Source organism: Drosophila miranda, chromosome 2 (assembly GCF_003369915.1).
Source record: "Drosophila miranda strain MSH22 chromosome 2, D.miranda_PacBio2.1, whole genome shotgun sequence".
Classification (NCBI taxonomy): Eukaryota; Metazoa; Arthropoda; class Insecta; order Diptera; family Drosophilidae; genus Drosophila; species Drosophila miranda.
In genome coordinates this window covers 1,492,465-1,506,476 of record NC_046675.1, presented here as the reverse complement: position 1 = coordinate 1,506,476, position 14,012 = coordinate 1,492,465, and the positions used below count along the sequence as shown (strand labels likewise).

Genomic DNA, 14,012 nt, shown 5'->3' with positions numbered 1-14,012 from the left:
CATGAGACTGTCAAAGCCATTGTCACTCTGTCCCCCAAGAGAAACCAGAATAAATCAGGGATGGCACAAATCAAGGTATGTAAATATCATTATTGGTAGATTGATAATTGGTTGACATTTTGAAGTTACATCCGAATAAATCTTGGTTTTAGTTAACCTAATAAAGTGAAAATGTAGTTACTGTTTTGATGTTTACTTGGCTCATCTCTAGCCTCAACAACCTTTCTTAGCCAACAAAAGCCCATCCCCGAAAGGTTTGGAGCTGCCTGTTCTAGACATTTTCAGCCATTAGAAGTCAGATTTTTGATCCAATTTCAGTCGCGCAACTAAGTAAGAAGCGGAGTAGGGATAACCGCGGGATGCCAGAATGGACCAGGCATCTGCCTGCTCCATTGTGCAAGTGAAATGGAGCGTACCACGCCACGGTAGAACGAAGAAATGCTGTGCTCTCCGCCTCCAGACTCTAATCAAGCTGGCTGCCAAAAGATGACTATCTTCCTGGCTTTTAATTAACAAGCAAAAGAGAAGGCCACATCGAAGGCGAAGGAGTTGAGGTCGATATTGAGGCTGTGGCTGCGGTTGGGAAAACTGTTTTTGGGCATCTCAATTGCTGCACACAGACGACAGCAGCTCCGTGCTGGATATTGCTTGGAATCTGTTTGTGTGTCGGGCGCACTGAGACAAAGGACAAGTGCATAAGGATAATCGCATCACACTCGAGTAAATAAATTCCTGAAGTGGAACCAACTTTCCGGGTTCACGTTCACTCCGCACCCAGCCAAAAACATGTTGCCATGCTCTACATGGGCTAACAATGGGTGCTGTCCGTCCCTAGCTCCTCTTGTCGCCTTTGCAGCATATCCTTCTTTGCTGGATTTTCGTTGTCTTCTACGTGCCAGCGGATAATATGGCTCTGGCACCGAGACCCAACGCCCACACAAAAATTCTCGCACATAGGAGGGAATTTCGCAGTAGAAATAAATATTTCAAATGTTCTTTGCATTAAAATGTGTGAAACAAGTTTTTATTTTCTAGAAAAGCCAAAGGGGGAAGTGATTGAGACCTCCTCCCTTTGGGTTATTATGTCCGAAGCGTCGACGAGTGGCAATCAATGGAATGCTGGAATAATCAATGCTCAAAAGATTGTATGCGAAAGCACACACAATTATTTTACGAGTAATTGATACGAGTAAGGGATACGCCCTATATGGGGCTTCCCTGCAGATACGAATGTATGCTTACTATAATATACGATAAGGAATATGAATAATTAGTTTCAACATAAAGAAATTACCGCACGCTGTATGAAAGTACGTACTCACGAGAACATGCTGGCTCTATTTATAAACACAATTGCTTGCAGCTCTGAAATGTACGATAAACCTCAAATAAGCAATCTCGGATTGGATTTGCATGTCTTGTCATTTGTTGGTCGACTTGCCTTTCAGTTGCAACCGCATTGGAGTCCAGTAAAAATGTGATTCCCAAGAAGAGCATGTCGAGTGCCAAAGGCCAGAGGAGCAACAACCGCCTCATTAGAGTGCGGCCAATGCACAATCTTGATTCTTGCGGGTAATCATAGCCCAGAGGTCGGTTGTGGGTATTTGTTTTGCATTATCAATGCAATGTATAAATACTTATATGAGGTACATGCTGTATGAGTGTGTACTGTACATAAGACTTTTCAAAAATAGCCCGTTCTTCATCTTCTGCCGCCGTCGACGACAGCTGATGGAGGGTTCTATATTCTATAGACTGCCGGGAAATACTGTAAGTATTTGCAAGTGGCAGCGCGCGTTAGCTCTCCCGCCTCGAGTGGCCTTTGAGGTGGAGTGGAAAAATATCAAGTGCTCATCCACCGACCAGACCCGACCAGACCAGCTCAAGCCGCGGCGCATCTAATTATTCACGCGGCTCATTCTAATGCCACAAATCGACAGATTGTATCGCCAGAGCCGGGGGCTGTCTGACGAGCAGGTGGTCGGTCAGACGTGCCACAGCTACCGCTCGATCGATGATTACTTGGCCTTAACGCTTTTCCCAACCAACAAAACCTTAGCTGAGGCCCAGTTGTAAGTTTTCTTCCTCTCTTAATGGCTAAGGAATGAGGCAAGCTCCGAATCGAACTCGGCGATACCCTATCATCTTGGGGCTTATACGAATCCACTGATTAATGAATCCATTAGCCATCAGCGTGCCTCTAATCAAAGCTGATTAACTAGTTGGCCGATTAACGATTGCCTCTCGGGATTTGATTGATGCACTCTTGAGGAACATCAAGATCAAGTCTCCCCTGCAGGCCTCGGGGGCCCCAGACCACCCACCCGCAATGCCCTATATGCTAGGGTATGACGAGAGCGGAACGAGTTTTATCGCCCCGCCAGTCGCACGCTTCCCAGTCGAGTCCAGTCCAGTCAGTCAGTCGATCGCGGCGCTCGGGAGTGCGACAACGGGGCTAGCGCTTAAATGGCTTTTAAATCGGAGATCCCGATTCCCTCAAAGATGCTGCGGCTTCTGGGTCTTTGGTGCTGCTGGGCCTTCAGTTTAGTTTCGTCTGACAGCACAACCACCGGTCGGAGCACCCAGCTGTATGTGCAGCCCCACCTGAGCATCGGCAGCTGCCTGGATTACTGCCACTTCAGATTCATTCCGTTCCTGCCCTGCATCGACGAAAACAATCAGTTTGCGAGTAGCCCGGCGGAGGCCTGTGGCAGAGGCAACTGCGATGCAGAGCACTTTGAGCTCAACTACAGGACCAGCGATGGAGTGGAGGTGGAGTCCCGCAGGAATCACGTGGAGAGAACGAGACTTGGCCGATTGGCCAACTTGCGGGAGCTGTGCCTGGACGAAAGGGGTTTCCCCGTGAGGCGCAGATGTGAGATCCGCAATGGCACCACGGCGTGGCAGAGCCTGAGCAACATCACCTGTCGAACCGGCCGGAAGCTGAGCTCGAATCTGAACCGATTGGCTGTGGAGGGTCCGCCGGATATGATAATCAGATTGAGCCACCTCCTGCGCCAATCCCACGAACCACTGAAGCCTGTCGACATCTTCAGCATTGGCCAAATCTTCGAGTCGCTCTTGGAGAAGCCGAAGAATGCCTCTTTCGTGAGCGATCTGCTGGGAATCTGCCTGCGCGTGATGGCCACCGACTGGGAAACACTGCATCTCTCGGCCGAGCTGAATGCCACGAACACCCTGCTGTCCAACTTTGAGGATTACCTGGATGCCCTTCCACCCCAGATTGTGCCCAAAGAGAGCTGCAGCGTTGAAGCCATGGGGCATAGTCACGTGTCTGGGGTGAATGGCGTCTACGCTCTCATCAGCAATGAGCTCAGTGTGTTCTTTGTGAATCCGGACTGTGCCAATGTGACGGGCATCGCCATACACAGTGTGGGATCTGATCGACAAGAAGGCGCCTCCCCACATGCGGCAGTCTTTGGCTACAGTCCTTTGAGTTCATCCGAGAGCCTGGAGAATATCAGAGCCAGGAAGGGGCTGGAGACAGCAGCCTTTGTGCCAGAACCACTGTGGAGATCGCTGAAGCAGAAGGGAGCCACATACCTGGTCTTCAAGGTCTACACACGCGATTCCCTCTTTATGGAAACGGAGAGCAGCGTGCGCATTCCGAGCAGTGCCGTCATATCCATATCCATTCCTGGAATGAAGGGTGAGAGTGGTCTATTTTGATCCGCAGTTCTTCGAGTAATATCCAACTTCTTCCTGCAGATAATTCCCTGCCTCTGAAGCTGCCGTTTTTCTTGCGCAATGGAAACACACACTCCTCCCTAATGGCGGGTGGAGGGTGTGGCTACTGGAACTATGAGACCTGGCTGAGCGATGGGATTACCACCTGCAGCAATGGCAGTTCTGATCCCATCATCCTCTGCCATGCCGATCACCTCACACAGTTCTCCTTTCTGCTGGGCATCAGCAGGAGTCAGACGGGTGTGGACCAATACGAGGATGATCGAACCTTGGACATGATCACCAATGTGGGACTGAGCCTGTCGCTATTCGGACTGCTGGCCATCTTCCTGACTGCGGCGCTCTTCAGGCGCTTCCGGCGCTTGGCCTCCACCAAAGTGCTGCTCAATCTCTGCCTGGCATTGGCTCTGCAGACACTGCTCTTCATGGATATCGGCAAGGGGGAGCTGCTGCGGCTAGTGCAGTTCGGGGATAGCTGCCTGATTGGGGGCGCCCTCATGCAGTACTTCCTGCTGGTCGTCTTCAGCTGGATGCTCATCATCGGCTTCCTGCAGTTCAAGCGCTATGTGAAGGTCATTGGCGTCACCTATCCCAGTCATTATATCTTCATATCCGCCCTGGTCGCCTGGACCTTGCCGCTGGTCCCCACCCTGTTACTGGTTGAACTGGATCCAGCCTCGTACAGGCCCCCCCAAGAGTCGCCAGATATGCCGCCCACTTTCCTGTGCTACCCCTCCGGCCACGGTCTGTACCTTGCCGTGGTCCTTCCCATTGCTCTGGTGACACTGGCCAACGCCCTGATGGTCGGCTACATCACCTTCAGCGTGTACCGAGCGCTGAATACACGAGGCCAGCATGTGCTCCAGCAGCTGCGGCTTTTTGTGCTGCTCTTTTTCCTGTTGGGCCTCACGTGGATCTTCGGATTCTGCAGCTACTTCCAGTGGGGCAGAGCCTTCTCCTACCTGTTTTGCCTGATGGCCACGCTGCAGGGGTTCGTGCTGTTTGTTTATTTTATTATCTTTAACACAGACAACCGCTTAGCCTGGTTGCATCTCATCTGCAAATGGAAATTCAGGGAAGAGCTAGACATTGTCGCACTGCGCGCACACGAGAAGTCGGCGTTCAGTCGCTCAAGCCAAGTGTCAAATTCATCAAACAATTAAGAATGTATAGTTTATAATGCCAATAAAATAGATACCATAATTATTAGAATATAAAATATACTCCTAAGTAACTGTGCAACCTTTAGTCAGCTTTCGATTAATTAAATATGAGATATAAACAAATTTCGCTCGAAGTTAAAATTTGAATCTGTTAAGCTAGCTGGATAATTGCCGGTGCTCATATACAGCGAAACCAACCTACTTGGTTAATGATTTGCTCAGATCAGACTGAAATTCAGTTCAAATTTTACTTTCAAGCGAGCGCGCCAAGTAGATTAGAAGCTGCTTGCTATGACACTCAAGAATCGATGCAGGCATCGATGCAGGAATTACAATCGAACGTATGTGACAACAGCTCGCTGCTTTAAATTGAAAGCTCGCCAGCCATCTGCTGGGAGCTTTTTGAGCTACGGCATCTGAGCCTTGTATGTATGAGCTTTTAACCGCTTCAACCGGATCGAGCGGACAAGTAATTCCCCGCTCGGCTCGTTTAAATTTATCGCTTCTAATTTATGTAAATGAGATGACAATCTCTGGGGTTTTCGGTGAATTTTTGTTTTCATAGATTATTACGACGGCAGGTCGCTCACTCGGCTTTATTGGATGTGATAGGGTCGTAACTCATAGTCATGGCTGAGGTGGGTGCAGGGGAAGGGATGGGGATCGCGTGGATGTTGTGTTTTGGCTTAAATTAGATTGTCGCACTTAAATGCCAGCACTGGCCTTAAAACAAAAAATTAAAATATCGTTAAGTTATATGTATACTACTATAAGAACCAGCAAGATTAAAACAAATTAGCCTCATCTACTGGTTGCCTCCGCTGCGATTCGCGACGGCATTCCACAGCCCAGAAGCCGAAGCCGATACCGATGCCGAACTCGTTTGAACAACACACGGTGCCGCCGCCGACAGCGCGACAACAACTCAGCGTCGTATCAAGAGTAATCGCAGCGGTATGTAAGAGCTTCCGGGTACCACATCCTTGCCGTCGGGCAGGAAATTCTGTGCATAGTTCTTTGGTGTCGGCGTATTCGGTGGCAGGGCGTAGTCCAGTATGTGCTCCGAGGCGGCGGGCATGCGGACGTAGACCAGCAACTGCATCTTGGAGCCCACTTCCGTTTTGGCCTGCTGATTGAGGGCTCGCCGCGAGAACTGCGGACTGTCCGCCTGCTGAAAGCGTTGCAGATGGCCTTGGATAATCCGCCGTAGTGCTGCCATGGTGCTTGGCGCTGGCATCGAGTAGAAGTACGGTTGAGGCTGGCGGCGAGGCAAATACTCCCGACTCTGAGTGCCGGCTCCAACCACAGCCAGCATTGAGACGAGCAGCAACTGGAAGTTAAGTGGCAAATCATTTAATAATTCATCCGCGCGGTATGAGGATACACTTACCCAAAAGCACGACTTGTACATGTTTTCCCTATGAATTATCTTTCGATTCCGGCACGATCTTCGACCGCTCTCCGTTTGGCTCAACAACAGACTGAGCACAGGCGAGCCGCTTTGGTGGGTCCGCGTCCGCCATTCTCCTCCATCGACTCGTTTCAAGTTCAGGGTCTCCATTGCCATCTCCATTTCCATCCATGCATTTACATAAATTTCTAGCCGTCCGAGCAGCGTTCGGGGCCCAGTCATAGACATTCTCCCTCCGTTCTCCATGCTCTGTTCCTCCGACTAATTTTTCGGTTTTCGGCGGCTGGCACTGGCACTGGCACGTGATTTATGCATAGAAGATCGCTTCGAAGATCACCTTCAGTGAGCGACTAAATATATATTTTGCAATCCAGTTTAATCGATCAACAGATTCCCATTCCCACTACCTATACCAAGCCAAGCCCCTACTAAGACAATCTCTGCCATTTCTCAGCTGACTTGATGACTGAGATCCCACAGATAGCCAGATAGCCAGATAGTTGGGGTTTTTTTGGCACAGACGGCCGGGCGACTTCTTTGGGGTGTTCACGCCATTATAATTATGCAGATTTGATTTAAAACAACTGAATAAATCAACTTTATGAGTGGTCGCCTTACAAGAGGTGGGCTATTCGCTCATCTAGGGCTCATTTGCATAATAGTTTCTATATAGAGATGTAGAAGCGTGGCCAGCTCAGAGCAGAGACTCCTTTGTAGTGAATTTATATTGATTTTTAATCACCGACTCGACTCTTTGTGCCGTGCCTGACAATGCGCATCAAAAGCATCGAAGCTCGATTATCGTTTGTCTTGTCACTCGATATGGCCGTCGGACAGCTCCGATCCAAGCTGAATGATGACTCTCTCAAATATGGATTAGATCTGAAGATGGGGACAACAAAACAGAACATAATGCGATTCATATGCTAAGTGATAGAGCTGCTCGAGACCCGTATTGTATTACCCCCAGCCCATAGTTGATGTGTTTAATGTGTGCTCGGATCGATTGAGATGTTGAAATGGCAGATCATCAATCGAATCGAATCGAATCGACCGGGCGGGGGGGTTGCTCGATTAACATACTTATGAGCAGCAATCGGTAAATGATCGCAAAACAGCTTAACGACTGTTCGATTGATTGTAAAATGGTAATCAGCTGAGCAGAATACGACCAATCCAATCATTAATTGATGTTTGAATTAATTGATTATCTTCATAAAAGAGCTTTGCTTTGAATATTCACCCAAATTCACCCAAATGTTTATTCAGATAAGCAGCAGAAATCTACGAACTCGATTTCATTAGAATGCAATCAAATGATGGCTTTTTCACGCCCACAGCTCACACGCCACACCATTGGAAAAATTTTTCCAGATCTCGCGTACAATTACCAAAATGGCTATCAAATGAAAGTGCACTGGAGCACTTCCTGCCTCTCCTCTGCTCAGCCTTGGGGTAAGACCTCCCACCCACCCCCCTAAAATATTGATGAGTCAGCCAACGGAAACGGAAATGCAATTAAAGCTCCACGTTGGCTGCAAATAAGCTTGTGGCATTAGGCAATAACAAATTGTGCAGGATTATGCAGAATGCAAATATCGACTCGATTGCATTAGCATTTTGATTGATATGCAAACTAACAAAGGGGATGATGAGATGAGCGGGTTCTTTCGTGCAATGGAATGCTAGCAGAACGATGATTCGCTTGTAATTACTATGTAAATTATTTATGCAATTAACTCAACCAACTCCAGAGCGAGAAGCTCAAGCCACGAACCGTACTCCGAACATGACCATCAGCCATACATCCATATTGATGAGGGTCCTTTCCGGCTGAGCACACCGCTTATGAGCACATATGTAAAATGTTTGTCCACATACCATTCTCCATAATACATAATACATATTTCATATGCCATTCAAAAGCAGCATCATAATCAGGGCAGGAGTACGGGAAAGCAGCCATCCATTGGAGCGAGTCCAGCTGCCGTTGAGTGCTAAATCCTCTGTCGCATATGTTTGGGGAGACTCCCCTGTCAAAAAGAACAAAAGAAATAACATACAAACGAAAATGGGATCCTGGCTGCGGGAGTCGCATGTACTAATACCCCTTTTTGGTGGTTTTACGTTGTACAAAAATCTAGGAATATGTGAGTTATATATCTGCCACTCTGCAAAGTAGGGGGACTGACATAACCCACCTACATTTATATAGTCTGTTAGGATGGAGCTGCTGCTACAATCATCTGCCTCGCATCGTATTACCCTCTGCTAGGGCATCAAAAGAGGGCCACAAAAGTTGGCCCAAATGTCCAGAACTAAATCCTGAATGCTACGTAATGAGTTTGATGGGCTTTTGAACTAAACTAAATTGAAGACCGGCATTTTATTGGTATTCCCACTCTGATTCCCATCTCCATACCCATTTCGATTCGATGCTGATGATGATGATATGAGCGGAGACTAGCAAATGGGAATCCGCACATGGGGCAGGCCGAAATCGTGAAATAAGAAACGTAGCGTGGATGCAAGCAGCAAATTGAGTTATGGTCTCCGTTGCCTCATATTTTATGCATGACAAGGGCAAGCGAATTGCTTTCCAATCGACTTGGCGCACTCGAGAGCCGCTCCACCTGCTCCTCCGACTCCCCCAGCAGGGAGTGTCCTTGTCCTTCCTTCCATCCCGAAGGGTGCGTCCAGACAGACCGACCCATTATCCTCCAGTTATCGGGATCGTCCAAATGGATCATCGATTATACTTATATTGCACAGTCACGACATTCCCAATTCCATTGCCGGCATGCCACTTTCTTATGGCCTGTCTGCCTGTCTCTATTTGGGGCTAGTGTAATTAAAGGTTGAACAAACTTTTACCGAAAAACTAATTAAAATAGTTTGCCTTTTGCTGCAGTCAATTGGCAAACTGGCAGAGCCTGGCATTTTGGAGCCTTGAGTTGTCTACTTTGACATTAATGAAGATGCCACAATCTCCCAGAGGTCGGAGGAGCTCTGCCAGAAAGCTAGCTTTACCTTTGACCTTTCAACCTGTACATAATTTATGCTGTTTGGCCTTCTTCCTTCTGCCTTCTGCCTCCTGCAACTGTGCCTCTGCCTTTGCTCCGACTGCACAACTCCCAGCTGGCAATCATTCATCATAATACAAGAATGAGCCAGAAATTTGCAACTGACAGCAGCACCCCGCCACCCCACTACTGTACCCCGGCAGCAGTGCAAAAATAAAAAGAATTTCTGCATATTTAATAAGTTTATGCGCTTTGTGCAATAATCCCCAATGCCACATATACATTGCGGCAAAAAAAATGAAGATAAATGTCGGGTAGAGTCCAGCGCTCCATCATTTTATGGCCACTATAGCTTTTCGTAGTTTTTATAATAGACAAAAAATAATAAAATCCTAGATGTGGGGCATAATTTTGGACACCAGTGTGCCAGAGAATCCAATGTGGGTCTCTGATATATTTAGTTGTATGCAAATTCCGGGCTACACATTCTCATTTTGACGCAATTTCCCTGGGGCCCTTTTGATGCGGTGTGGCTTTTAGCGGCTCCTGCGGCTTGTGCATACGTCAGATATGCAAATCCAGATACAGTTTCGTCTGTGTTCCGGTCTGTTTTTACCTTTTTGGACCCCAATCTTGTGTGCCTCTTCGGTATTTCAGTTGGCAAGGCACAAGTTGTGCGCTGACATGCAATAAACCCCATAGTTTCTGCTGGCTCCCTTTGGGCACACCTGGAACTACTTTACATTACGGATGGAAGCAAGGAGTGGAGCAAGGAAGATACATTGTCTGAATATACAATGCAAATGGCTCTCAGTGTATTTCTGTCGGCGAAAGTCTCTTACAACAATATTTAAATATTTTTTATGTCTCACATCAAAAGATGGCACTTATACACTGCGCGCTCATATATATTGCTGTGCCACTCCGCCACTGAGGGGAATATAAATTTGCACTTCTCTACTTTTTTTTCACACCAGCTAAGTGTTTGCTTAGCCCGGCTGAACAGACTGTCCAAAGGAAATGGGCAAAGGCAAAGGCAAAGCCAATGGGGAATGAGCAAAGGAAAAAGGGAAAGGCAAAAGACAAAATGTAAAACCAGCAAGAAAATGGGAAAAAGAAACGCTTTCCTTTGGGCGAGGTTGACTTTTGCCTTGTTGTGTCCCCAGAGCAAACAATCGCACGTGGAACGCTGCAGGAATTTCAATTAACTTGTTAGCATTTCACGCTCTCTGAACTTTAAACAAAAGCAACAGACAGCAACCAGCAGACAAAGGACAATACTACGAGTGCACACTAACATCGACTTAAAGGCTAATTTATGTTTAGCTGCTAATGAAATAGGATGGAATTTAATGTCTGGCAAGTGTTTGCCAAAGTTCTGGGCGATAAAAGTTGGCAAAGGTTCAATGTGCCGGTGGAGAGTGCAACAGGTTAGAAATTGGACTCCGTTCCCTCGCTAGAGTGGAGTTCATAATCAACGCCCAGGTCCCCTTTTCGCACCATAAAAGTAGGCAACATAATCAGCTCTCTCACCCACACAAGCACGTCCTAGCACACTTGCCTTCTCCCTCGCCCTCGCCCACGCCCTCGCCAGTAATCGAATTAATCTCACACTTGCTCGTACTTCAGCAAATAGATGTAATATGCGCTCGCAATTATTACACTCGCCTCGGGGATGGGCAGACACGGAGCAGTACATATAGACAGGCCTTCCCTCTCTCGTTGCTGTGATATTTATCTCGCGCTGAAATCCTCATCAGGCTTAAGCACAGCGCTTAATTGCCCGCAGAAGCAGTGTCCTTCGCCGAGTATCTGTATATCTGTGTCAGCAAAGACCATCCGTCTGTGTCCGTGGCTGTGTGCCTGCTTGTTTGCCTTACATACGAGTATTACTTCATTTGCCTGTGTCCTGGAACAATCTGAATCAGACGTTCGTTGTGGTGGTGCTGCTGGTGCTTTCAGTTTCTGTTTTATGGGGCAAACAATGCATACATATAAGGCAAACAAAAGTGAAGAGTCACTTGTCCACAAGCGAAGGCGGATCCAACAGTGGAATACACCCAAAACGTACACGTTTTCAGAACTCTTTGGGCAGCCCTCTACTTCCCAGTGAACGGCCACACACTCGCATGCCTCGCGTTAATATTTAAGTTCTATTTTTGCTAATTTTTGCGTGCAAAATGCTGACCTTCCCGGGACCCCGCACGCAGGCAAATTTAATATTCTATTCCTGGCGCATTCCCCCGTCTAATAAGAATCTATGTATACATTTAATAATACTAACAACCTGTGAACCGGCACGTGTCTAGGCCATGTTTATTGCCATCGTAGTTACTGCCTAATGAATTGAACAAGTTTGAGGCAGAGCCAGCAACAGCACGACTCCGAGAATCCATGCTATTTTGCTAAGCCAAAGACCGAGGCGCTGGAGCTGGAGCTGGAGCTGAAGCTGGAGGACCCTTTGCATAAATCTTATGCGCAATTTATTTCGGACCCGAGTTTGCTTTTTTTAATTAATTTCTCTGCCGTGTGCTGTGTGTGTGTGTGTGCGAACACCTTTTGTATTTTATGCGACACCCTAATGACACTTTTATGGATTTAAATTTTGGCGAGCGAGCGCCTTAAAAGCGACTCTAAAACACTTTGGACCCTTCGCTGGCAGGTAGCTAGCCTCAGAGATGCCTAGACACGTTCCATAATGTGCCAAACGATTGTATGTATAGTATATAGGACCTAGAACAACGAAGATTGTCCGAGTAGGACTTCTTGCTGGAGCTCGCACTTCCGCCTGAGTACCGTTCAAAAGCGTTGAATGCCGCAAACTGTTGTCTGGCCTTCGGCAGAGGCTTGGGCTTGTGTTTTAGGCTCTTCTTGTACGGCCTTTCCTTCCAAAGAAGTCTCCTTGGGTGTACGCGGCGGGTACGTAGTCTGGGAGAGGAATTGCGTATACGTAACGTAAGCAAATGCAGGCGGGGCATAAAAGCAATGAAGAGCAGCGCATGCTCAGAGTATTCCACTCTCTTCGGTACTCTCTTCAATGTGCTCTTTGCTTGGCCAAAATTAAAGCTATGATTAGTGGGTCCTGGGCCCTTTGTCAGAGGTGCAATTATGTCAGATGCTGAGCGGTGAAATCGGATCTGCCAGTGCCACACAGAAACGTGAGCGCTTCCCTTACGACATATATGCCACATATGCGAAATGTCGGCAAAAGGTCCCCCATTCCACCCCAGATGATGCATGGGCCCCATTCAGGCTTACTAAATTTCAGTTTAATCTCTGGCAAAGCTCAATTAACTTTAATTATGTTCAGCCACCATTAAATGCGGTCCAAATCTTTGGCCATCAGATTAGACTAATTAATTCTCACCGCAAGATTATTGATTGCCACTAAACACATTTAATGCCGCCATCTCCATGGATTCCTTGCGCCGCAGGTGAAGCCTCGTAATACCCTGATGGACTGGAATTTTTGGGGCGTCTTTGGACCTTCTTTCGGGCTCGCTGGAGCTGGAATTGCGTCTAGTGGTCTAGAGGTCTAGAGGTCACCCACAAGCACATCCAAAAACGTGGAGCAAAAGTTACTGCTGCGCTAATTTAATTTGTTTGTGCCTGCAATTCATTTGCCGAGTCGTTGACTTTTAATGCACACATCCAAGACTTGTTGTTGGCTTACTTGCTTACTTGTTGCCAACCTTTTGCTTGACATGGCTTACATATTGCCTCCGACTCTGTTTTTTGGCCCTGTTTCTGTCTCTGTCTCTTCTGTCTCCTCTGTCTCCGGCAGAGCTGTTGTCCCTTCTGCGTCCCTGCTGTGACCCTTGACATTGTTGTGTGGCTGCCGGAGAGGAGAATGTTAAGCAATTTATTTCAAGTTGCGCATGATTTGAGCACCTCCTCTGCTCAAAAGTCATCTCGGGCATGTTTTAATATTAATTCTCCGCATTCTCCATGGCCTGTCTGGCTGAGTTGAAGGCCTCGCCTCTTAGAATTCCATTCCGAATGCATTTACCCTAACTAACTTTGCCCACAAGATGCCCAGCAAATGCAGTCAGCCAGAGTGCTCCTTCCGAAGGTAGCTGCTGTACCTGTATCTGCTGTACCTGTACCAAGAGATTAATCTCACCCATCCAGCGCCACTGACATGGACCATCAATCAGCATCGAATCGAGAGTGGCGCATGTAACACGCCACTAATCAAAGAGAAAGCATTCTCCATTTTCCATTTCCATCCCCGCTCATAATTAAGGAACCAACTCAATCGATATGAACGTTTTGATGAGTTATCCTTCGAGGCGTGCCCAGAGGCCAGAAGTAAAGGTAACTTGGCTTTAAAGCCCCTCCTGGGGGCAGCTTAAGCGCTCCCTTTACTGCCCTCCAGTTGCCATGGCCATTAATTTCGAAGCACTGGGGCAACCGGCGTGAGATTCCTTTAGACAATAAATATGCGAGCGCTGAGGCAGGTGGCGGTCAGGTCGTTATTTTTGGGGCAGCGAAATGTTTCACACCTGCCGTTCATCAAAATACAGGCACAGGCACACGCAACCCACCCTCACAATCCACACAAATTTATGCACAGTGGATCGATATTTTTAATCCTCAAAAGTACAATATTGTAATGCAAAGTATTTCAAAGTACATTGAAATATTGTGAGTGTATACAAGGATCCTTGGGAAATACATTTGGCCCACTGTGCACACAGCTCTGGC

The 14,012-nt window shown here is 47.4% G+C and overlaps 2 protein-coding genes across 2 annotated transcripts; one reads left to right on the top strand and one right to left on the bottom strand.

The window, feature by feature from the left end:
- Positions 1–2,411: 2,411 nt before the first annotated feature.
- Positions 2,412–4,985, top strand: LOC108157737 (adhesion G-protein coupled receptor G2). Its single transcript, XM_017289913.2, has 2 exons — positions 2,412–3,670; positions 3,730–4,985. Exons 1-2 carry the CDS (start codon positions 2,467–2,469, stop codon positions 4,869–4,871), a joined length of 2,346 nt encoding a protein of 781 aa, XP_017145402.1. The 5' UTR covers positions 2,412–2,466; the 3' UTR covers positions 4,872–4,985.
- Positions 4,986–5,422: 437 nt separating this feature from the next.
- LOC108154521 lies at positions 5,423–7,213 on the bottom strand. The gene is made up of 2 exons (XM_017284822.2): positions 6,262–7,213; positions 5,423–6,201 (listed from the first exon to the last, which is right to left on the bottom strand). The coding sequence occupies exons 1-2, from the start codon at positions 6,526–6,528 to the stop codon at positions 5,797–5,799; spliced, it is 672 nt and encodes a 223-aa protein (XP_017140311.1). The 5' UTR covers positions 6,529–7,213; the 3' UTR covers positions 5,423–5,796.
- Between the last annotated feature and the right edge of the window lie 6,799 nt (positions 7,214–14,012).